The sequence below is a fragment of the Aquila chrysaetos genome, chromosome 17 (assembly GCF_900496995.4).
Source record: "Aquila chrysaetos chrysaetos chromosome 17, bAquChr1.4, whole genome shotgun sequence".
Classification (NCBI taxonomy): Eukaryota; Metazoa; Chordata; class Aves; order Accipitriformes; family Accipitridae; genus Aquila; species Aquila chrysaetos.
Genome location: NC_044020.1, coordinates 13,901,437 through 13,925,084, shown reverse-complemented (window position 1 = coordinate 13,925,084; position 23,648 = coordinate 13,901,437). Strand labels below are relative to the sequence as shown.

Sequence of the window (23,648 nt, the reverse complement as noted above, 5' to 3'; positions counted from 1 at the left end):
GGCTAGCGTTATTGATCTGTTTCATGCCTTGCTGCTTTTAACGTGGCAGGAAAAGACCGAGAGTTTTAATTTGTCCAAATGGTTTTAGACAAGGTTAATACAACTCATCGATAAATGCCACTTTTTATTAAGTTTTAATTACAAGGTCATTTCAACAGGCTGGACATGTCCTGCCTCTTCAGTGTAGCCGGTGGGGTTTTTGTTTAAGGTGTGCTTCCTTGAGCTTCAGTGATTAATTTCCATTGCAGACCTAGGAGCTGACAGGCTGCTGGAGAGGCCGACTGCCTCAGCGAATTCCCCTTGGCCCCAGTCCCCGTGCTGGCAATTACAGCTTTACGTCAGTGCTGCGATCGGCAATGCACGCTGGGCTGGGACAGCAGCAGGAGGAGGCAAGCTGGCGGTGTCAGAGACATTAAGATATCCACAGACTAAATCCAGTTGTTGGATCTTCTTTCTTCACGCTAATGGAGATGGTCCCTTCCAACAAGCTGCAGCCTGGCTGTGTCTCAGTGCCTGTGGCACAGCCCTCTGTATGTTTTATTAAGCTTGATTTCTCATATTGCAGTGGGGCCTCACTGGGGCAGAAGCTGGATGCAGAGTTTAGACCAAAATCTTTCAACCTATCACACTGCTGTCCCTCCTACATCCCCACCTCGATACATCTTCATCTTGGCCCTAGAAAAGAGTCCAGAAAGGGCGCTGGTGGCTGTTAGCCCCCTCTTCTCCTCAGGGACTGGTGAGGATGACACGAATGGTGAGCATTTAATCTTTCCTGTTGTCTCCCAGAGGTGGGTTTTGAAAACCCGAGAGATGCAGATAGGATCTGGTTCAGGTCCAACTCACAACAGGGTGAATAAACAGAAACTACCAGAATTACTGGAGTCAGTTAGAAGTTCAGCTTGGCTTATAGTTCTTCCTCTCCAGAGTGAAATCGTGAATACTCTTTTAGCATAAGGTGTGTGCATGCACGTATTAACCCTGAGGCAGAGTTCCCTCCTATGCACTGCACTGCTTTCTGTCCCCAGTACTGCTTCAAAAACTTTTCTGAAACACAGTTATTTTTATGCGGTTGGCAATTTCTCTATTCGCTCCCTTTTTTTTTTATAGCAACTTTCCACATCCTTTCCATGCAAGCAAGATCTTTGTAAGAGTGGAGAACTTCACTGCTGCAGAAGGTACAGGGGTGCCAAACCACTGCTTGGTTGTAACGCTACAAACCATCCCTCCCTCCACTGCCCTGTACCTTCCCGAAAAGCCGGGGAAGTTGCAAAGGGCACCTTACACAAATGGGCAGGGAAACTAGAGCTCAAAGTTGTAGAAAACTCACAGCGATGCAAAAGAAACAGCAGCCAGCCTTAAGTGGCATTTGCTGTCAGATCAAAAGCAAGAGCATAAAAAAGTCAGAGCCAAGACTCGGTGAAACCACGGTACACAGGTACTACTGCATGGTTTGCCTCAGGTTATATTATGGCAGGACTTGGCGTTCAAGGAAGCAGAGCTGAGCATTAGACTGTTTGCTGTACAAACACAGGCTCGTCCCAACCGGGTAGAGTGCTTGGGATACAGGTGAGGGGTGCCTGGAAAGGGTCTTTTCCTTTAAAATGCCCACTGCTGTTAACCATGGGCATTTGTGGCGGTGTGGTGCTTGAGTCTGGAGACTGGCAGCAGATTATATTAACCCCTGGCATCTATACCTGCCTTGAGAAGGCTTACACAGCATGGTTGCAAATTTCAGGGCCTTGAGTGCATCCCCTGGGGGTTTGGCTCCCTGGGCTCAGGGCTAGCAGATAATCATGCAGGTGTCCAACGTTGAAGAGAGCTCTTTGAGAAAGCTCTGTTAAAAAGCCTCAGTGAGGGCCTGTTCTGCTCTTCACTTGTAATCTGAGGATCTTGCACTTGGTCCCCACCTGGGCTACCTCACAGCTGTGTTGCAGCCATGCCTGTGTCATGTACCCTGTTTATGTAGACCTTGGCTTGTGGACTTCAGTCCCCGGCTTTACCTCGGATCTGCCTCGTCATCACGGACTTGCCCAGAAATCGCTGGACTCTTGGCTGAACCTGGTTACCCGTCACCAGACCTGCTCTGCTCTTCTTGCTCGGGTATTGTGGGACTGTGCCTTTGACAGTGTGGCCACTGCCCTGTGCCTGCCTTGCTGTTGCCCCCAGCTCCAGGCTCACTTTCCCTTGTGAAGCAGCCAGCCCTGGCTGCTTCCTAACAGCTGACACGCTGATTGATGCCTACATCCCTGACGTTGCTTGTGATTTTGCCTTGGCTGTCACCAATGGAGTGAAACCACAGTGGGAAATAGAGTTGTCCGTCTGCAGAAGACATATTGATCAGGCAGAATATAAAGGAAGCAGCGCTCACATATTATAATGCAAAGCAGCAATGGGCAGCATTCCTGCACGTATGTGCCACATACCAAAATCTTAATGTGTGCTAGAGCTATGAGGGCTGTCTCTCAAACTGAAGAGAGCCATGGGAATGGGGAATTTTAGGCAGATGGCGATAATGGCTCCCCAGGGCTCCTAACATGTCACTCTGGAGGGGGCTACGCTAGATGTGGAGTGGGATCCCAGGGTAAGCCAGAGGCATTGGTCCCTGCAGCCATGCTTCCTCCCATAGCTGATGATGCAGGTTACACAGCGGACCTTGCAGCAGCACGTTCCCCATCCTATCGCACAGTGTATTACTCACACAGGAGCAATTCTCAGAGCTGACAGTGAGGTTCAAGAGCCAAGGCTTGTTCACCAGTGATTGAAAGAAGGTGGGCTGAGAAGTGGTTGTGTTCCCATGACTACCAAAAGACATGGGTTGTTTGGCTTGAAGACCCTTCAAGCCATATCCTTGAGGCCCCTGTCTGTGCCTCCCTTTGTGAGGTCAGTGATCATATCGCAGCTTGTTGCTGAAGGGCTTGCAAAAGCGACGCTTACCATGTGCTTCATGCCTTTCTTGTCACCCAGGTTGGGGTGGGTGCATTGAGGACTTCTCTGCTTGATGTGGTGATGCAGGTAGTGCTGTAGTGCTTTAGTGAAGGAGCATCTCTTGGGGCGATGCAGTGATTTAGGCGAAGGTAAGATTGCACCTATCACTACCTGCAGGACAGGGTTGGGATGTGTCAGGGGACAAGAGGCAAAGTGTTATGGGCTGGGCTGAAATGCCTCTGAAGAACAGGATGAACAAGTCTAGGCATGCCAGAAATGCCCGGAGCTTTTCCTGTAATGATCCCAAGTGGCTGCGCTCTGCTGTTGAGTGCATACCCTGGGCGGGTGACTGTTGTGATGAGCACCCTTCACCTTACTTTAAGCTCTGTTGCTCAGGTGCTGCTACAGTTGATAGCAATATAAATCCCCGCAGAGCACAACCCTGCCTAAGAAGCTGGGTAATGCTTGGGGGGAATGATGTTTTGCTGGCAGTGCTGCTAGCACTAACTGGCTTGAGGCCAGCATCTACATTTGCGGTGATGGTATATGGAGGTACATGTAAAGGGAACAAGGCAGAAGCCTTGTTTTGACATCTCAAGGCTTTAATAAAGTTTGGAGGATTGCCTAGGCAGGATGAAGCTTGGCTACAAGACAGACACTTTTGGGCAGTCAGGTTTTAACTCAAATGCTCCTCACTACCATTAATTTTGTAGTATAAACCCATTATAAATGCCAACTTGCTTGCCTCACACACAGGAGGAAAAGAAACCGTACACAGTGGGGTGAATTCCAAGCAGCTGAAGGTTGGGTGTAGCTGCCGGTGTGCTCCCCAGCCTTTGCTATCCTCTCTCCCAAAGCATTTCTGGAGTCTTAGAGTATAAGATAGAGCCATAGCTCTGGGATGCAGTGTAGCATATGTGTCTTTTGGTGGGATTTCTATGAAAGCCCGGGGTGGGGAGGGTGAGAGAGAGAGAGAAACCATGGTGCTGTGTCACTGCAAGACCTTGTACTTCTTATTGATTGGGCTTGAAGTCTATGTGGCAGTGGAGCAACCTGGGTGATGTAGATACAGAGAAATGGAGAGCCAGTGAGATGAGAAGATAGTTGATGTGGAGACACAGAGTGTCTTGGCAGAGGTTGTGGTGATGTTCACAGCTGCAGAGTGACGAGGGATGAACTCAGATCCTCTGTATCAAAGCATGATGAACTCCCAGGGCAGAGGTGGAGGGATTAGGGCAGAGATGTGGTTTGCTTTAGGTTCTAGTTGGGGAAGTCAGGTGGGTGGAGTATGAGGCTGGGAGTGGGGGGGGATGTTTGGATGGAATATAGCTTTTGGGAACAGGAATTTTGCCCTGCTTGTTATACTAGGGCAAACCCCCTCAAAACCATGCTGATATGTGGGAGCCACCATAGACTGGTGATGGATAGACACCACAGGTCAGGCAGGAAACGTGATGTGACTAATACAAAAAGCAAGAAAACACTTCCCACAGTGGCACTGTGCTTTTTCCCTCCCTAAGGTCATTCCCTAGAGAGAGTGAGTCAAGTACTTGTGCTAATGCAGGATGTTTCAGTTGCCTAGTTTACTCTCATTTTTGCCCCTAGCAGATAGGAGAGAATACAAGAATACAAATAATAAACTTGAGGCTCTGCTAATATTCTCTGGGAACCTTTGCACAGAAACCTCGGAGTCAGCTTGGGACCAGCCCTGGATGGCACTGAGCCTCTCTTCCAAATACTCAGGGCTCTCAGCTCCTGCCCTGGGAGCCCTTGGCAGCCTGCCTTTTGCTCCCAAAGCAGCAGGGTGCTAATACACACTGGCTCACTTTGTTTTGTCCTTCCCCTTCCCAGCCCTCCGCTGCCGGGTGACAGCAGCAGGGAACAACCCTGGCAGGGGTGGGAGGATTTTGAAGGAAATGATGCAGTTTGACTTATTTATTTGCAAGCTCAGCTCAGCAGCAGCGCAGCAACAGCCTGGCATGTGTGCAGGCTGATGCCGGCGAGCGCTGGCGGCTCCACGTGTTAGAGGGCAAGTGCCAATGAGGCTGTTGGGCTCCTGGAGCTATGAGCCCTGCTTTTGTGAGCAAGACAGATTTGAATTTTTGCAGGTGTCCAAAGCACTTCATCTTGGTCTCTGGTCAGAGGAATTCATGGCTTTTATATTTGGGAGCCAGGCAATGATTACAAATCAATGACTCCACTCCCAGAGTGATTCATCATTAACCTGGGAGTTTAGCTCTTTCCCTGGCTCTCTCCATCTCTCCATCTTCCCTGGCTCCAGTTCTTGTAGCATTTTGAGTGTCTTATCTTAAATCATGAGATAGCCATGGATGTAGCTGAGGAGGAGTTGAAGGACAGATGCACAGAAGCATGGCCGGGCAGCTAAGTTGGGGGGGGGTTCTGAAGGGAGATGGAGCACCTTGAGGGAGAGCAGAGCTTGGCTGTAGGTTGGGGAGCAATGCTGCCGGCATGACCCATGGCAGACTGTCATCCTCTCTGCTGCAGCGCTCCCACTGACCTCCTTGCTCAGCTGGTAAATGGCCCAGATTTTTGCCTGGCTGGGCACAAAGGTGGGGGCGGGAAGGAAAAAAAAAATACCAACCTGTGCTCAGCCAGACCAAAGCAGAGGTTATTTAGCAGGCCACTGGGGAGGTTTTAATCATCCCAAACATCCTGGGCCAGTCTATTCTTAATAATAATTTATAGCACTTAGCACTTTTACACGTTCTAAGCATTTCACAGGCATTAACTGGGGGCTGGGACCACTTCAGAGCGGAGACTGGCACTGCAGTCTCACCCAGCCCTGGCAGAGAGGCAGGGGTTGAAGGAGCAGGCTTTCCACAGCCTGCCCTCGTTCCCTGCTGCGCCTGCCCACCTATGGCTGTCTTCCAGCCCCTTGTCCCACCTCACAGTTTTCCTCTCAAAACTAGAGTATGTCTCTTATGCAGACTTGCTTTAAAACTGCAGCCATCTAGCCATTGGCCCGGGGAGTGCAGCTATTTCACCAGCAGATACAATAAATAATCACTACTGTCAAGCAGGGCAGCTAGGCAGGGAATTGGTCCCATTTCACAAATGAGGCAGCTGGCACAGAAAGGATATCTAACTGGTAGAGCTGGGAACACATTTCCCAGCTCCAACCTTCTCTTCCTGGCTTTACAGTGATATTTCCAGAGCATGGCTTAAAACTTCAGCATGTTCAGAGAGGCTAAGAAGCTAAAAGAGACCCCAACCCTCTGTACTGTCAGAAATGCTCCTTGGTTTGGATTTGGCCTACGCAAAATGGGTTGCCCACACAGGAAACACAGCCAGGTCTGCACTACCCCTAGGTCTAGCCTCTGCTGAATTTGTCACCACTGTAACTTTTGCTATCATCTACACGTGCTGCAGGGCTTTAATCTGGGGCTGGGATCTGCAGTGGCACGCAGCAAGCTGATCCTCCACGCAGAGGCTGCAGCAGAAAGATGGACTTTGCAGGACGCTGTAAAGCACTGTGTGAGATGCTGAGCTGAAACATGAAGTGAAAAACGCATGTCCGCAAGCCCGATGCTGCTGCTGCCTCTGCAGTCCTTCCCCCTTCCTACACCCCACGGCTGGGGTCTGCGTCCGTGCTCCCCTTTGCACTGCTGCTGCTGCAAGGGACTGAATGGTGGGAGAAGACACCCAGCTGTGGCAGCAGCAGGGAAGATGCAGGAGGGAGAGGCGGGGAAGCATGCTGGAGGAGATGGTAGCCATCACCTCCAAGAAGCTCAAAAGGTTTGAAAAAACCTGGTTTGCATATGGAACTGAAACTGAACCAAGGGGAACTCAACTGAGAGCACTAAGTGGTGGCCACCAGCTATTTAAAGCTTCACATGCATCTGATGTGCAGCTGGGCATAAAGAAAGGGTGTGCCTGCAGCTCGCACAGACATACCCGTGACAGCTTTAAAACAGGGCTTTTGAACACTACTAGGCACAGCTGCAGCAGCCAAGAGGTCAGCATGGGCAAGAAACCAGGGAATAGCTGGGGCATTTGATGAAGGAGCAGAGCATGACTGATGCCCCTATCAGCCCCCACTAAAGAGCAAGCAGGACCCTAGCAAGGGAGTGTAAGATTATTTCAGGAGCCGGTCAAGACTGGATGGGAATTGCAGTCGTGGTCTTGTGGACAGACACACAGAGCTATTACACAACCTCCAGACAGGCTGCCCACTTCTCAGCAAGAATTCAAACTAGCCAAGAGATGCATCAGTATGGAAACAACTCCTATAACATTCCTTGCTGGTCCTTTATACAGGGCAAGTCTTCCTATACCATGCCTGGGTTCCCAGGGAGGTCTGACACCAGAGCTGTGAACGCCTGCAGGCACTAGAAGAATCCAGGTCCTCCCAAAAATGGAGCTCCTGGCTGGTGGCAACCATACCCTGGCTTGGGTTGTCCTGTTCTCCTTCCTTCTACCCTCCATGTCCAGACAGATCCTGCCTAAGAGTGACTATGGTCTTATTTCACCAGTGCTGGCCCCCCATGATTTTTGTTTTCAGAGCATGGACCACATTTAATAGACAGCAAAGCATCTCAAACACCTTCTTATTTCCTAGCACAACCCTTGCAACATCTGTACAGCACTCTCCTGGCAATGGCTGTGATTGCTTATGTGGAAAAGTCCCATTAAAGAAGTGTTTTAGCACTGGACTTTGGTTTTGTTTTTCAAACTTGATTTGACAGGATGTGCCAGTGCTGCAAATCTCAGAGGCCCTCTGGCAGGCATTTCCAAGAGCCCTGCCTGACTCTGAGCTGCTATTTGAGATCCTTCGCACAGCATTTTAACCCCTCTCAATGCTCCTCCCTGGGAACTTGTCTCTAGCACCCAATTGCTCACTGCAGAGATGGTTTTCTAACTGCCTAGCCTGAATTTGGTTTTATGGTCCTAACACCAGGCTTTACTACTCAGAGATAATTAGAGCAATTCCCTTCCTTTGCTTATATTGTTCCCTTGAAGGTATTTGTAGGCAGAACGCTTGTCCCTACTGAACCGTCCCTTTTTCACTCCACACGCTTCCCTCTGTGGTCTCTCCCTGTACCGCCCATCCTCAGGTTGCCTTCATCAACTAATAGTTGCTGCAAAGCATAGCTGGGTCATCTTGCCACTTCTCTGATCTCCCTTTGGGAGCAGGATCATCTTGAGACTCAAGAAAAACCCTGTCCTGCTGAGGAGCAGGCAAGGGGCCGCAGCCACCCTCCCAACACGCTGCCTGGCTGGGGCTTGGAGAGCATTGGGGAACCCTGACTGATCCCTGCATGGATGCTGGGACTAATCTTGGTGACAGCAAAGGGTGAAGGGACCAGGAGAGGAGGAAAAGCTTGTGGTGTCCAGCTGGGATATTCAGGGGGGCCTGTCCACCCCTCTTTCAATCTGTTGCAGTGGTGCCAGTTAATGAAATTAACGTATTATTGACCAGATTCTACTTTCTCTGCTTCAAAAATGACCTTTGTGACTGCTGTGGGTTGTTTTCAATAGCTCTTGGCTTATGAGATCTTTCTTTTTTTATTAAAAAATTAAAATGGTTAAAATTTTGATTAAATTAAACCAAATGGACTTTGTTCTCCCCTGGAAGCCTGTTTATGTAACATCTGTTTTAAATAACTTTAAAACTCGGTCCATTCAACTGTGCAAAATAAAACAGTGAAATTACAATATTTGTTGTGATTTAAAAAAAAAAAAAAAAATCAGACCATACCCACCTCCACCTGATTTACTCCCCAGGCACAAGCTTAGCCCTGTGAGCCCAATGCAGACCCAGTGTGGCCAGTTGGATTGATGTCTGCCTGGTTCACACAGCTGGCAAAGACTGGGCAAAGTAATTTAAAACTATTTTTACATATTACTGTTTTCTGGGATCAAAAACCATTAGTAAGCAGAGTTTGCAGCGTTGTTGGCATTAAACGTATGGTGCTCTACATCAGATTAGATAGCCAAGCTCATGTGTTTTCCTGGGACAGCCCGAGCAGGGCTTAAGAGTTTCCCCATACCAGGAATGCGTGCCTAATAGCTTCTTCCAGGATATTTAAAAGCTGCATATGCGTACCAGGGTACACGGGAGGGCTGCACAGACAAACCCGACTGACTCGCTGGCAGCCAATGACAGGTTAAAAAGTCCACCTCTATTCTGTGTGGGAGCTGGAGGGGTTCCCCCACTGCTTTGACCCCCCAGTTCCCAGCCCAACTCCCTTCAGCCGCCTGCCCGGGCGCCTATGTCCTGCTTTCTCATAACCTCCCCTGCCTCCTCCTCCTCTTTATATATTCATGAAGCAGTAGGGACAGGGATAAATAAAAGCTGAGCAAGCCAGACCAGCAGCACAGGAAGAGGAACTGTCTGCGCTGCGGGTGCCTTGCTGTGCACCGCCGGGACAGATCCTGCCTCTTTATCTTTGCTGGGACAGAGCCAGCTTGCAAGAGACACAACTGTTCCCTGCTCTCTCGGGCGGCAGCTGGATGAGCTCTGGATGCAAGGAGGAAAGTTAACAGTAAGTGAGTCAGTCTCACCAGGGATAAGATAGCACTCTTTAGGATGTTTCTTTCTCTAAGTTCAGAGCCAGCCCTGACGTGGGGCTGCCTCTGCCCCCAGCTCTGTTCCCAGCAGATTGCTCCCTCAGCACGCCTTCATCTCCTGGGACCCACTGATGGGGCTAAGGGCACCCTGGTAGACCCACGCTTGGAGGATAGGCTGGAAGCACAGGACTGGAAGCAGAGACTTACTATGTAATTCATGGGGGACCGTTTCAAAATGTTGAGCTTTTCTCCAGCCTGCTTTGGTCTGGAGAGATTGCTGTGGAGGGTCACTAAAGCCTGGTGTTGAAGGATTATATTGCAGCTGTGCTTTTTTTGGGAAGGGCGGAGTTCTCAGAGTTCACATGTGCCTGTCTCCTGTGATCTCTTACTACTCCCATGGTCTCCCTTCCGTCCTCTTTCTTCTGCGATTGCAAGGAAGGGACACACCTCTGTCACTGCAGAGGAAGCCATGGGATTTTCTGCCTGTAAATTAACCCCTCTGATAGCTGGAATATACCATGAGGGTGCAACAAGGTCTTCTCTTGACCGTAGGAACCAGGATCTGATTAGGTCGAGCAAAAACCAAAAGCACCTCAAGTGCTATGGCCCCCTGCTTCCCTCCCTGGGACCCTAGCAGCACAGCCAGCACCTTGTCACCAGCACCCCTTATTCTGAGGGGCCTCCATCCCAGCTTACAAACCAGAGTCCTGACCCCACCAATCCCCTGTTCCAGGGCTAGACCTTTGCCATACTGCAGGTCTGCACGATGTGCTGCCAGCCTGATCCAGGGAGCCATATCTTGTCTCCACCCTGCCCGCAGTCTTGCTGTGTGCAATCAGCATCATGGGGAGTGTACTAATGCATAGCCCTAAATACAGGGGACATTGGTACCAGATGGTCTCCCCAGTACTGAGCATCCAATTGAACCACTACTGCAGAATAAGCTAACAGTTTAATATCCCGGTGGGTCATTGCTAAGATGCCGCCTTCTGACCTGCGCTAATGCTCCGATCTTCTCCCCCTGCCTAGGTGCAGCTTTAAGATGAAGCCTCCACCTGGGCAAGGCATAAGGCTGGCATACCTTCTCCTGAATTTGGCTTCCCTCTGCTTTCCCATCCCACTCTGGAAGGACCGGGACTCCCTAATGCAGGAGGAGAAAGCCCGTCAGACAGGTGGCAATTTGGTGCTGAGTAGACAGGAACAGCAGCTCAGTACAAAGCTCTTAAACCTCAAGAAGGAAGAGGTTGCCACAGCCATAACTACGGGACAGTTTCCTCCAACCATGCACTTCTTTCGGGCAAAAGGCCTCATTGATCAGAGCACAGTGTTCAGCATCTTAAAGCGCATGCCAAAAGGTAGGCTTGGCCTAATGGTTGCTTATTTATCCTCCTGTCGCCTTTTGCTTTCTAAGGCAGAGCTGGGACAAAGCACAAGATGTGGCAGACAAGCTTACAAGAGCTGTAAATTGTGCTCACTGGGTTCCAGGAAGAGCCCTGCCTCTGAGCTTGGGGATGGAGCAGGGGGAGAGAGGAAGAGGGGGATGGATTGAATGAATACACGTTTCCAGCAATTGTAGCATTTGGTATAACTTACAATATGGATCCTTCAGACTTTCAAGTGTGGAGAAAGGGCAGAGGAAGCAAAGACAAGACGACATCCCAGACATCCATATTTGCTCAGCATGTTCCAGCTAGGGCTTTTCCTTTTTTCACATACACATACCACAGACATGCTACCAACCTTGTCTTAGCCCACATCTTAGCCAAAAATGCTGTATCACCCAATAAGTCTTTCTGCAGGTGGTTCTGTAGCAGACCTGGAAGTCTACTGGAAAGTTTGGGGGCACTAGAGGAGGAAGGTAGCTACCTCCAACACTGCAAGTTTCTTTACTTGTTGAATGCAAGTCAAAGCCTGTGTTGATGTGACCCATAGAATACAATATAAAAACTACTGTATTCTCTCACTTGGTCTTTCTTAATCAGGTTCTGGTCTGTGCACTTACAGGAGATCTCTGCTTATAAGGGCAGGCATTTCTCCTCTTGCCTTTAGAGATGTCACTTCCCCCCTGTTGTGCAGCAAGCTATGTGCTAACAGGCTGCAATGCCCTATACCAAGAGGGTTTCTGTACTATGCAGCACACAGTTTTAAAGGCATTTAGACCTTTTTAGGTTAGATAGCAGTATGAGATTGTCCGATACCTTCACTGCATCATCCTGTGCATCCTCTGGTGAGCAGCTGGGACGCAGCAGCATCAAAGCTCAGTACTCGGGGTTGCAATGGAAAGGGGGAGAGGATATTTTTAGCCAAGGTGAAATCCAGACCACCTATCCTGGGTGGCAGGAAGCCTAACGTCTCCGTGTCCCTGAGCTGCTGACAGTTCAGCAGAGAGGCAGGAGGTTGAGGTGATCACAGGAGGAAGGCCTTGACTCCCAACTGACTAGTTTCTCCCTCTGCATGTCTGGTTCAGTAAGGAAGTAGCTGAACAAGTTGCCACCTTTAACTCAAAATGAGACAGTTGCAGTCAACATTGTCAATACTCCCGTGACGCTGAACAATATGTCCACACTTCTAGGTGGTCCCTTTTTAGATTCGGAGTCCCATGGCCTTGCCCACATGACTGCCTGGAAACAGGTTGGTGACCTGCTTTGGAATATTTGGGAGTCAGGTCTCCACAGGAGCATTTTTCACTTGCAAGGCTGTGACACTGGCAAATGGATAAGAGCCATCTTTCTCACTTCCCAGCTTTTCCCTCCTAGCCTGTGGTGTGGGATGAGGATCCCTGGCTTGCAGCATCCTAATCTGTCACTATAAATTATTATTATGTCAGAATTATCATTATCCTCTCATTGCTGAATTGAAGAGCAAGGAATTTAAAAGTACCTCCCTCTTCACCTCCAATGGGGTATCTTTGATACCAAGGAAGAATTAAAAAATTAACACTTTTCAGTCCAGGATATGTTGAAATGGGTTCTCAGAATCTTTGCAAGAGCCATAAGCTTTTAGGGCCAAGATCACATCCTTGTAGCTGCTTGAGTAGGACCCAGTCTTAGCAGCCTCAGTCTTGATCAGAGCCCCTGGGAATTACTGTTGTTTCAAGCACTATTGTAATTTCTATTGCTGCTCTCACACAGGGAAAGATGGCGGCATTGCCAGTGAAAGGAGGGTCAGATCTAGACAGCTGCAGCATGCCCATTCTGTTGCACTAGCTCTGTTGAAAGCAGCAACCACAGTTGCTCAGCATCTTAACAGTCAGACCCTTTGTAGTGGGATGTTATAGACATTATAGTCTATATTAGATTAGTACACTATAGTCTTGAAGTTTGTCTAAAATCACATACATACCAGTCTTTTGTCTTGTTCTTGCTACTCATGTTCTCCCTTTACCCCTAAGGGCATCGAAGCTATTTTGACTATGCGGTCTCCCCTAGACTAATAAAATACATATCTGTAAGACTTTAGCTCTCACAGTATCTTCCCTTTACAAAGGTGAATTTTAGTTCAAGCACCAATAACACAAGAAGCCTCTGCAAAAGGAGATATTTTAGCAAAACGAAAGGATGGGCTGAGGAAGGTGAGCATGCAGAGGATGCTTCCTATGCCAGGAAGACTGGCAGTTGCCAACATACTGCACAATAACAGAGCATCCCAGAGGCCCTTCGTGCTGGCCAGCAGCAGATGTACAACGTAAGTGAGCATGCTTTTGATAAGGCATAGAAGTAGATAGTACTTCTGCATCTGACTGCAATTCCCTGATGTGTCATGATCTGGGATTTTGGTGTATGCCAGAGTTTCAAAGAGATGAAAGAAAAGACACAGACTAGATGCAAAAATTGAGGCTGGGATTCAAACTACTTAGATACAGAGGATTGCTTCAGGTCTGCCATGTAGCTAGCATGCCTTGTAAACTGCTGCCTACTGTGCAAGTTCCTCTTTAAATCAGTGGGGCCTGAGCCAGCTCACAGCAAAGTCTGTCTAAAAGACCTTTAATAACTCAGAGCATTTTGCATCCCAGCAGAGCAGCAGAGCTCCCTATTGATTTCCCACCCTCCCTCCGCTCCCATGGAGCTGTCACGCTCTGCCTGCCCCACGTTTGATGTGGAGGGGGCCACATCCCCCAGCATGGGGGAGGCAGAGCAGCCGCACAGCCTCTGCTGGGAGAGGTCACTCACAGCCATCTAGAAGCATTTCCAGATGCCCCTGGATGGGCAAACTCAAACTATTCTCACATCAAACCTCAGTTCCTTCTTCTCAGCTGTCTTGTCTCATTAGGATATACTTTTCCTCCCACCAGGTGCTGTCTTACACCTGCATGACTATGCCATCCTGAGTGTGGACTGGCTAGTATACAATGCCACCTACCTCCCCAACTGCTACATCTGCTTCACCCACATGGGCACCGTTCGGTTTCGCTTTTCCAAGCCTCACCCTCCTCACCCAGTGCCAGCCCAGTGCTCCCAGTGGGTTTTGCTAGAGACTTACCGGAAACAGCTGCACAACGTGACTGAGTTTGATAGCAGGTGAGTGAAGAGGGGTTGCAAGCCTGCTGGCACTTCATGACAACATTGTGTAGCCGGCAGGATCATTCTGGTCCAACTTCCCCATTTGCTGGCTGCTCTGGAAGTGGGGAACTCCATTTAGGGCTGCATACATAGAAAAAGCATATATAAGAGTTTGAAGGTTGCAGCATTAAGTACACCAGAGTTAGAGACCATCAAAACTGACGTTTTCTGTGCACCCTCACTCTGGTCCTTTGCACAGACATGCTGAAGACAGTCATTTAAGTAGATTTATGTGACCTGCCCTCACCTCTCCTCAGCACCCAGGCTGGATGCACTCCCAACATGGGACAGAGCTGCATGGTGAAAGACCTTGCCTCATCCATTGAGGTACCCAGGAACAGGATGAGGAAGTCGGGTAGCTGATGAACAGGCTCTCCCCAACAGTAGAGAAGTCATTTGTAAAGTCATTGTCTTGATTCAGAGCAAGAAGTTGGGCAAACCACTTATTTACTGCACTAGCAAAAAAACCCCCAAACAACCCAAAAGAAAACCCAACCCAACCTCCCCCTCCAAACACCAACTTTGTTTTCTGAGGACTGTCTTTGAAACCCCACTAGTACCCACTACGCTGAAGCATGAGGCACTCATTCCCAACAGCACCCTCAGGCATCAGGAACTGCACCCTGCCCTCCGACAAGCGCTTAGGTCTCAGCCTGGGCACTGACTGAGCCAATGAAGCCTACACACAGGTCCTCTGCCTGGCAGCACTCTTCCCTCCTGCCAACAGAGCTTCTCCCCTTACAGGCGACGTCTCCTATAGCTGTCCAGGAGCTTCATACCGCAGATGGCTCCCCAAGGCATCACTCACCCACCCTCATACAGGAGCTCCCCTCCTAGCTAGCAGCCTTTTATCAGGACCAGGTGTTAGGGGGCTGCTCAGCAGCCACCTACCATTTAATCACTTACAGGTGGGTGGGAACAGCCTGGCTCCCCCTCCAGCCGGTGGTGACGGGAAGAGGGAGCCCTGTCTCCCCATCCAGGGGCCCTTGATCCCAGGACAAAGCCCTGCCGAAAAGGCCAGGAGGAAGCGAGTAGTTCTGCATGACGTGTGGGGGGCTGCAGAGAGCACGCTAAATAATGCATGAAGCCAGACACTGAGTGATGAGGACAAAGGAAAATATTGAGTAGCGATCCTTTCAGAGGGCAATGCCGTCTGCGGTGCTACGAGGGCTGGGGTCCCACGGAAAAAAATAGTATGGGGTGTCATGTAATTAAAGACAGTATTGCCATGCCGACACATGAGGAGAAGGCTGGATTAAGGTGTTGCGGGTGACCCTAATTACAGCATTTCCTAAGTGAAACTTGATGGGTTTTACTGTAGTGCTCTTCAGTGAGGGTGTATGCTCTTAGAGACCTTTTAACTCTTAGGCAGCTGGTATCCCCGCCACGTGGAAGCCGTCTGGGCTCTGTGCCCTACAGATCTGGGAAGGAGGTCAGGTTGGGGAGCTGAGGAGCTGCCAGACCTTTGGCATGGCATTACCTTCCCTCCCCAACAACAGCAAGGGGCAGGGCAGAGGGAGCTGACTCTCCAGGGCACCCACCAGCCCTCTCCTACGGAGGTCCAGAAAGGAAGGAGAAAGTACTGCCAGACCCAGGACTCTTGACCTTTTACATCCTGAGGCTCAACTGCCCTGACATGTGATGGAGGAAATAAGATCCAGTGAGAAGTCACTTATCTACATCTTCTAAAGAGAAGACTGGTTCCCCATTAGCTCCCTTCCATTTCTACTGGGAATGATGAGGAGGGAAAGATCACAGCACAAGCTCTCTTCAACCCCACCAGGAGACCCATAAATAATGTGCAAGAGATTGGATTTTGAAACAGTTTCACTTCCTTAAAGGCCAAGCAATTGCACTGGGAATTTCAGAACTGTCTCAGGAGCAACCCTTTGGTGTATTTGTTTTCAGCTGTATTTCTGTAGCGTGACATCCCTTTCTGGCTGAGGCTAGAGGCCACGGCATCCTATACACCTAGGAGGGTGGAGCTGTGCATTATTTGGCTCCCTATGTTCCTGTGTGGGAACATGACTTCTTTTCAGAGGCAGTGTTATCATATTCCCCTTCTTTTGTATTAGTTGTCTGACAACGTCTAGTAGCCACAAGTCAGAGCAGGACTTCAGAGTGGCAGGCACTGCACAGGGACACAAGACAGACCCTTCTACAAGGGTCTCCCCAAGGGTAGAGGGGAAACCGAGGCAGAGACCAATGAAGTGATTTTCCTCAGCAACGTGTGCCAGAGCCAAGTACAAACTTGGATCTCTCACATCCTGGGTGCTCAAACTTACTCATTTGAGTATGTTGTCCTTCATTTCTTGCCCTTCTGCGCTCATCACCACAAAATTGCAGAGGAGTCATTGCACATAATGTGCAACACACGAACAACAGCCACATTGAGGCGCTTCCCTTCCTATTTTCATCTAATCCCCGGGTACTAGTCTAGGGGTTAGGAATGTTTTTTGGCCGTCTGGAAATAGGTCTCTAGCCAGGAATAGGCCCCAATCTGTTCTGCTTCTCAGTTTCTGGAAGCTCTCCCAGTCTCTTGAACATGTGCATCCCAGGCTACCTCTTTCCTGCACTCCTCTTTGCCCTTGAGCACTGACAAGCTGAGAGAAAGCAGATGTCAGAGGAAGGAACGGATGGATAGTTGGGTGGTTTCAAGGAAGTATCAAGGGAATATGGCAGCAGGGAAGGGCTCTCATGCAAGACAGGGTGGATCAGCAAATGTGAGGGGAACAATGGAAGTGTTTCCGAGAGACTGCACCGCTTTCACCTTACTGCATTCCTCACCAGGAAGGGGTGAGGGAGAGAGGTATCTGCATAGGTACATATGCATACATATACATATGTGTGTGTGTGTGTTTTGGAAGGAAGTCTTTTTGTTTGTTTGCCTCAAAAGAAGGTTTAATCATTCCTATTCAAAACACAGGTCTTATGGGCCAAGACCCTGGAGTATTCTGTTACTGGTAAGCTTCCAAAAGATGCTATTATGAGAGCCAGGAGACCGCAGGCCAGGAGACACAGAAAGGAAGGGAATTCTGCTTTGAGACTCAAAAGAAAAAATAATCGTCACTTATTTACTTCACAATCAATTATGTTATAGGAGAATGCCATTTTTTTCCTCAAGATGCAACATAATGGCCACCATCTCTAAAGCAAGAGCGTGCCCCTAGATATTTAGGGAAACAGCATTGACATTCCAGATATTTGTAAAATACCACGGCACACCCCCCCGCCAGCAGCCCGAGGATTAAGGCCATGCCCGGCAGTGCAGCTCCGCCGGCCCAGCGGAGCTCTCTATCACCAGGATGAAGTCATCTGTGAGGGAGCTGACACCATGGCCGAAGCTGCAGGAACAACTCCCCTGGGTGCTAACGGCTGCCCGGACCGCCATCACCTTCCCCTCCATGTCCTCTGACTGCCTTATCTCACAGAAAAATAGGGCAGTGTGTGCATTACAAAGAAAAAAAAAGAATAAAAATCCACTACAGAAACAAAGCACTCCGCTCCCTCTAGAAGTCTCCCCTTGGGGAGAAGAAGAGGGGACGAGAGAGAGAGAGAGAAAGCGAATGAACCACATGTGACAGATGTTAGTCACACTATTTAATGCACCACTGGAAGACATTCAGATACTACAGTGAGGAGAGGGCTATAATTACCCATCGAGAACAGAAAAAGAAGCAGGAGAAAGAATCCCTTTAAAAACAAGGCATCAAAACCATTTGCTTCTGCATTATATAACACAAAAAAGCAAAACGGGAAAAAAAACAGGAAAAGAGAAAGCAAAACCACAGTTGAAAAATAAATAAACCTTAGCTGGTCGTTTTAGCTGTGCCCCTTTGGGCATATGCATTGCAATAGCATTGTTCAGTGCATATATGACATGACATGGAAGGCTATTTGTAGTCTGCACCTGATCACTGGCAAGGGCCCATTCCAGAAAAGAAGCAAAAAAAGGTATTTATGAAGCTTTGCTTCATCTGCATGAGCTACTGATGGCAAAAGCTCCCGAATCCTTAGGAGATTATCAAGTTATCAAGGATGGATCGCTATTACGCAATAAATCTTCAACAGTTATAGGGATCAATAATCAGTCTCAAAGGGAAGGGGATTATAAAAAAAGCACGATTTGATTTATGTGCTTTTAGGAGCAGGGCGGTGTGGGGATTTATTGCTGTTTCTAGCCCAAGAGCACAGGCTAAGTAAACAACCACAAGTTTGTACAGCTAGATTTAAAGGCAGGGAGGGGAGCCCTGTGCGCGCTTATTGCTGGAGGAGCCGAGTTCTCACAGGACAGGGGGAGAAAGCGGTGGGAGCCCAGCTAACCGCCCGTCCTTATCTGAAATGAAGCTGCGCGGGGTGGCGAGAACAGGCTTGCACGGCCTTTTGATCCATGGGGAGGTTTTTCCCTCGGTGCTTGCAGGGCTGGTGGGAACAGCCCCGCTCAGCTCTGGGCTTCGGGCAGGTGCTCTCCACCGGAGCGCGGCGCTGGCAGGGAGCTGCCCTTCGGCCAGGAGGGGAGCGGAAAAATCTCTTTTCCCCAGCTCTTCCCACACGAAACCTCCTCTCCCCTCGCCGCTGAGCTGCAGCCCACCCTTTCCGCCGGCGGCTGGCCTCCACCACAGCTCCGGCAGCTGGATCGGTGCCTTCAACGTGCACCTGGCTCCTGCATTCCTGGTTTCTAGGGTGATGCTGTGGTGTCTCCCGCTGCTGCGGGCTCCCCACTGCCCGCCCAAAACGCCGACCGCCCCTGCCGTGGTCCAGCTCGGTCCCTTTGGTTGCATGGATTACTGAACAGTAGCTGGTGTTGCCCAGCGTCCTGTGGTAATGGCACCAAAGCCCCCATTGTAATGCGCAGGAGGGCAGAGCTGAAGTTGCTGTGGAAACCTTAACTCTGAATTTTCATGACCGTTGAGCATTTAAAAATCTCATCCTTACCGTGGTACGAGCATCTCTTTATATACCGTTTTGCTTCTAAAATTGTTCCCGGCAAAGAAATTAACAGAGCAAAGGAGAAATGAAACTGCAGCCACTGGAAGAGGGTCCTCAGAGAGTAAAACAGCAGGCAAATGCCGGGGGAACAGGCTCCGTTTTACAGGCTGGATGGAGGGACTCAAAAGGGATGTCCCTGCCTGGATTGTCTTAGTTTATGAGTTTGGACCAGATCACATTTTACATCTGTAGGAGGGAGGTTTTTAATTCCATCCACAGAAGCCTCCTGGAAGAAGATAATAAGAGCACAAATCAAACCCACACCTCCCATATAACAGAGCAGAGCACTGCAAGAGGATGGGGGCCAAGACATCAAACACAAAACGTTACTAAAGATCAGTAGCTGTTATCGAGGGGTGAAAGAATATACTCAGATGAAAGATGAAGCATGGTTGAAGGTATTTCTATCTGAACCTGCTTAGCCCCTGACACTAGATAAGCATCAGTCCTGGCCAGACCGGTAAGCCCACCCGCCTGCAAGCAACTGGCTCTGTAGCTTGCTGCAACGGCTTCGGTTTGTCCACTCAGGAATGAAGTTAATGACCCCTGTATCGCCATTTAGACTTTGCCCACCAGCCTGAGAAATTTATTATGAACTCTTCTTCATGTGGCTACCAGCGGAGGGAGGAGAGCCGTTCGGGCAGGAAGAAGGCTATCAGCTTGTCAGAGAGAGGACAGCATTGCAGCATGGACGCTCACCCTGTCCTAAATGCAAGCTGCCACCCACAACCAGATAACCTTGCAATTACTGGCTCCCTTAAACCCTGCTTGATAAAACTACCCGCTACCTCTCTGGATTTCTGAAAGAGGTTTATACGCCAGCTGAGTCTATGGAGGAAATAAATATGTTTCTGTCCCCCTAAGGAAAAGCCAGGACCTGTGATTCTTATCAGTTGTTTCCCAGCAGACAATCTGAAGAAGTTATCAGCAGGGCAGGCAGGATATCAGGTTTGTTCCATGGTGGTGGTGGGGAAGGTTTTCTGATTCACAATCCTTTTCCCCCTGCTTATATTAGATGACATAGTTTGACAATATGAAAGTACCAGGGCAAGTTACAGGCTTAGTAAACAAGTTGATGGTGGCCCAGTACATGGCATCTCCTGGAGACTCAGTCTGCCTTTAGGTGGTGAACAGAGGGCTGGGTGTTGTAACTTTTTACATGCATTGAAGATGTTTGGGAGAATATATTGTCTGCAGGAGTAATGTACTAGCCTACCTTCAGATTAAGGATACCCCTGGGTAGCAGAGTGCAATTCTTATGATATAAAAACATCAAACTTGCTTTTGTAACTCTATTACTCCTCAAGATTTTGCCCTCTAAAAAGGAAGGGGCAGGTTTTGAAGACCTAGTCTTACCCTGCTTGTAGCTCAACGTGTAGCATATGACTTTTTACCCGTCAGCTATTAGCTGTACCAGCCATTAGAGGAGTAAATATAGGTGGCAGAAAAATGACCTGAATGCTTCCTAGTTGCACCAGTCATTGTTATGCCTGTTTTATTGCAGTGCCAACAGGCTCTGAGTTAGATCTTGGGCCCCTATTGTGGCAGGAATGGCTTTGCACCTTTTCTTGGTCTTGCCCAAAGAACACGTGCCTCCTTCAGCACAGCCGCTGCCCTGCTGCACCCCAGAGCATGCGGGTAGGAGAGCGTCACATCTGCAAAGCTTGGTCTCTGACAATAAGACTCACACCTATCTTGGAGGAAACCTATTTCCTCCTGTACTGAACACCCAGCTGCCAGCCAGCAGCTTTTTGCATGCTGAAAGCCAGTTGTCTTGTTTGTTCTTCTAATTCTTCCTCTTCTCTTTACCCTTTTCTACAGCTTGCTGAGAAACTTGACCCTGGTGACAGATGCCCCTGAGCTGGCATACCCTTCTCAGACTTTCATTTGGAAAAGATTTGAAGAAGTCTTTCTCATTGCCTCTGGACTTATCTGCTATGCACCTGTGTTCAAGGCCTATTTCTACCAGGGGCTGCTGGAGCTCTATGAAGATAACGTACAGTATGTTGAGATAAGAGCTCTCCTGCCTCCGGTACGTATTTTTTGGCTTCTCTAGTATTCTTTTAAATCCTTATTTCTCCATAACTTTTCTCAAGCCCTATCTTGAATTTAGTTTTTGGATGTTTGCATACCTGCCCTTCTAAGGATGCTGGAAAACCTTGATCATATTCAAAGGTCTTTGTTGGAGATTTGCATAGGCAAGGGCTTGAAAGCGAGAGATGCTTTGTTCTTCATGGCTAATGAAGATATACCTACTGTGGCAACAGCACAAAACTGCATTGTACAGTCTGACTGGGAGCTGTGGCAAAATCTTGCTGGTTGGGAAGATGTGTCTCAGCTTTGTCTGCACCAGAATCACCTGTTCTGTGGCAGCTCTTCTGGAACAATTTCCCATCTTGAATAGAGACTTATTCTGGAATAGTTACATTATTTTAAATCCACAGCTCATTTCAGAATGATTTCTCTGAACGGGCTAGTAAACCGACTGGTAAAGCACAGTCTTCCACAGTTTGCAGACAACTTAAATTTTGGCTATGTATGTGAAGTATGAACTGCTCCTTTCATTGCCACTAACAGTAAAATCTGTGGCCTTTCTCCCTGCATTTCACCCGGAGCTGGTCAGATTGTCCTACAATCCCACGCTGCCCCAATGCCTACCCAAGCACCAGCAGACCCCACCACTGTTCTTCGGCTGTAACGGTTCCCACTTTCCTAGTGGCAATTTTGACACTGCAGATAGACCTTTTCCATACAGTTCTCCAGAGCAGCTCCAAGCGGTGGGAGCTCTGTCAGAGAAGCAGATGCCTTACCAAAACAAATGAACTGGGGCCGCTGCTCCTCACTGCACCACCTACCTCCATGTTCTTAACAGTCCCTTGCATCGGGAATGAAGCTGCTGCGCAAGGTCCATCCAGCAGCACCTGAAGGACCAGGTGGTGCTGGTGGCTTGTGCAGGGGAACGCAGGTAGCAGGTTGCTGCTGGCACCACAGAGTCCAGCGGATGGAGCCGCCATGCTGATGTCCTGCTGGTGGCCCAACCCCTGAATGTGCCTGCCACCAAATTCCTTAAATCATTGCCCTTGCGTGCAATGGCTGGTAGGCTCCAGCCAGCTGCAGACGAATGTCTGCACCCCAGCAGCCACCGCTGCTCCTGGGAAGGCCTCTGCAGCCACCCCGTCAGCAGACAGGCAGGTGCTGTGACAAATTTGGAGGCTGACCTGGCTTTGTGCATGCCTCCTCCCCAACAGCTGGGGAGTCGGGCCGCTAACCCTACCCTGTTGCGGCTCGGGCTGGCCCCATCGCAAAATAAGGCTCAGTGTCAGGGCTGCATGCTGACACTGTCGTGCCTGAGATGAGAAGGGTGTATTGAAAAGAAAAAAAAAAAAAGGAGGGGGAGAAGACCACAAAGCTTATATGTATCTTACTTTGCTGGGGCTTGGTCAGGAGCCAGTTGCTCTGAACTCAGTCACCATCTGTCTTTGGGGTACCTGGAAAGAGAAAATAACAGCAATGTCAAAATTCCTGTCCTGTGAGACAGTGCAAGTGCTGGCATCCCCCCAGGTCGCACAGGTTTCCGGGCCAAGAATATCTGTGATGTTACGAGTGCGTGGGCCTGACTGGAAAATACCCTGCATTTACCGGCAGCCCTTAGACATGGTTGTAATGTCTTTTGAAGAGAGGCTTGGCAGGGAAGATGTGCTTCCCATCCAGCCCCTGATGCTGGCTCCAGGCGTGGGAGCCTCCAGAGCCGCCGGGCTTGCCCGCACCCGGCAGCTCGGCGTGCTGCGAGGTACAGGCAGGCAGGCTGCCTGCGGCCCAGGTAGCCCTGCGAGGGCTGCGAGCACGCTGGGCTGCCAGCCCCGACGGGCAGCGCGGGCAGGGAAGTGCCAGCTGGGCTGGAGCGGGGCCGCGAGGGAAGGGAAACGCCTTGCCGTGAAAGTCGAGGTGAGCAGGGTGTGACGGGAGTAGGGAGATGCTTGTGTGGCTGGAGATCCTCTACAAGGCTTAGACAACAGCGCTGACGCTCTGCAAAAGCTCGCCTTGCAGGAAAGCCCGCCAGAAGCGGCCCCTGAAGTAAAGTAAATGAAAGTCAGGATTTAGTGCGAAACAGCAAACATTGTGGAAAAGCACCCCAAACCCAGCTGTGTTTGCAAATTCAGCTGTGTAAAGTCTCACATTCCCATGGGCTGCAGCAGGGGAATATTTCCTCTGAGCATCTGCGGCCGCCCCACAGCTGCTGGTGCCTGCAAGGGGGGGGGCACCACAGCGTGACGGGGCGCAGGGGCTTAGCGAGGGGCATCGCTGCGAGGGCCAGCACCGGAGGGCAAGTGAGAAGGTGGAGTGGATCAGGTGAAGGGTGGAGGAGAAGGGTGGAAGAGAAAAGAAAGGTGACAAGGATGAGAACAGAGTGATTTCAGCCACTGTTTGTGAGCGACTCCAGACGGGGCCTTTGTGGGTTAGTATCAACTGGGGCATACGGGGTCTACACCCCTGCTGAAAGCGGGGCAAAAGCCCTGCATATAGCCCTGGCAGTGAGGAACTCGCAAAGTAAGTTGATGAGATAGAGCATGCCAAAAGGATTATTTTTCCCAGTTTGCAGCCAGAGAACTGGGAAAGCGTGGCAAGACTAAACAACTGACTCAA

At 49.6% G+C, this 23,648-nt stretch overlaps 1 protein-coding gene and 1 long non-coding RNA gene across 6 annotated transcripts in view; one reads left to right on the top strand and one right to left on the bottom strand.

Moving 5' to 3' along the window:
* The window catches only part of ADA2 (adenosine deaminase 2), a 32,934-nt gene that overhangs the window by 537 nt on the left and 8,749 nt on the right, over window positions 1–23,648 (top strand). The window contains exons 1-4 of one of the 4 annotated variants that reach the window (XM_030040306.1): window positions 9,265–9,431; window positions 10,486–10,811; window positions 13,748–13,973; window positions 20,826–21,036. In XM_030040306.1, the coding sequence (XP_029896166.1) occupies window positions 10,499–10,811; window positions 13,748–13,973; window positions 20,826–21,036 (750 nt within the window). In that variant the 5' untranslated portion in view covers window positions 9,265–9,431; window positions 10,486–10,498. Of the gene's footprint in view, window positions 1–9,264; window positions 9,440–10,485; window positions 10,812–13,747; window positions 13,974–20,825; window positions 21,037–23,648 lie in introns of those variants that run through there. The other 3 variants (XM_030040307.1, XM_030040305.1, XM_030040308.1) reach the window with 3 other exon arrangements.
* Window positions 128–22,494, bottom strand: LOC115352322. 2 transcript variants are annotated; one of them, XR_003927095.2, is made up of 4 exons: window positions 22,430–22,494; window positions 18,951–19,230; window positions 13,936–14,096; window positions 128–675 (listed from the first exon to the last, which is right to left on the bottom strand). It is a non-coding gene; the product is annotated as an uncharacterized LOC115352322 (long non-coding RNA). The 2 variants fall into 2 exon arrangements; XR_003927096.2 differs by lacking the exon at window positions 18,951–19,230 and having other exon boundaries at window positions 22,430–22,492.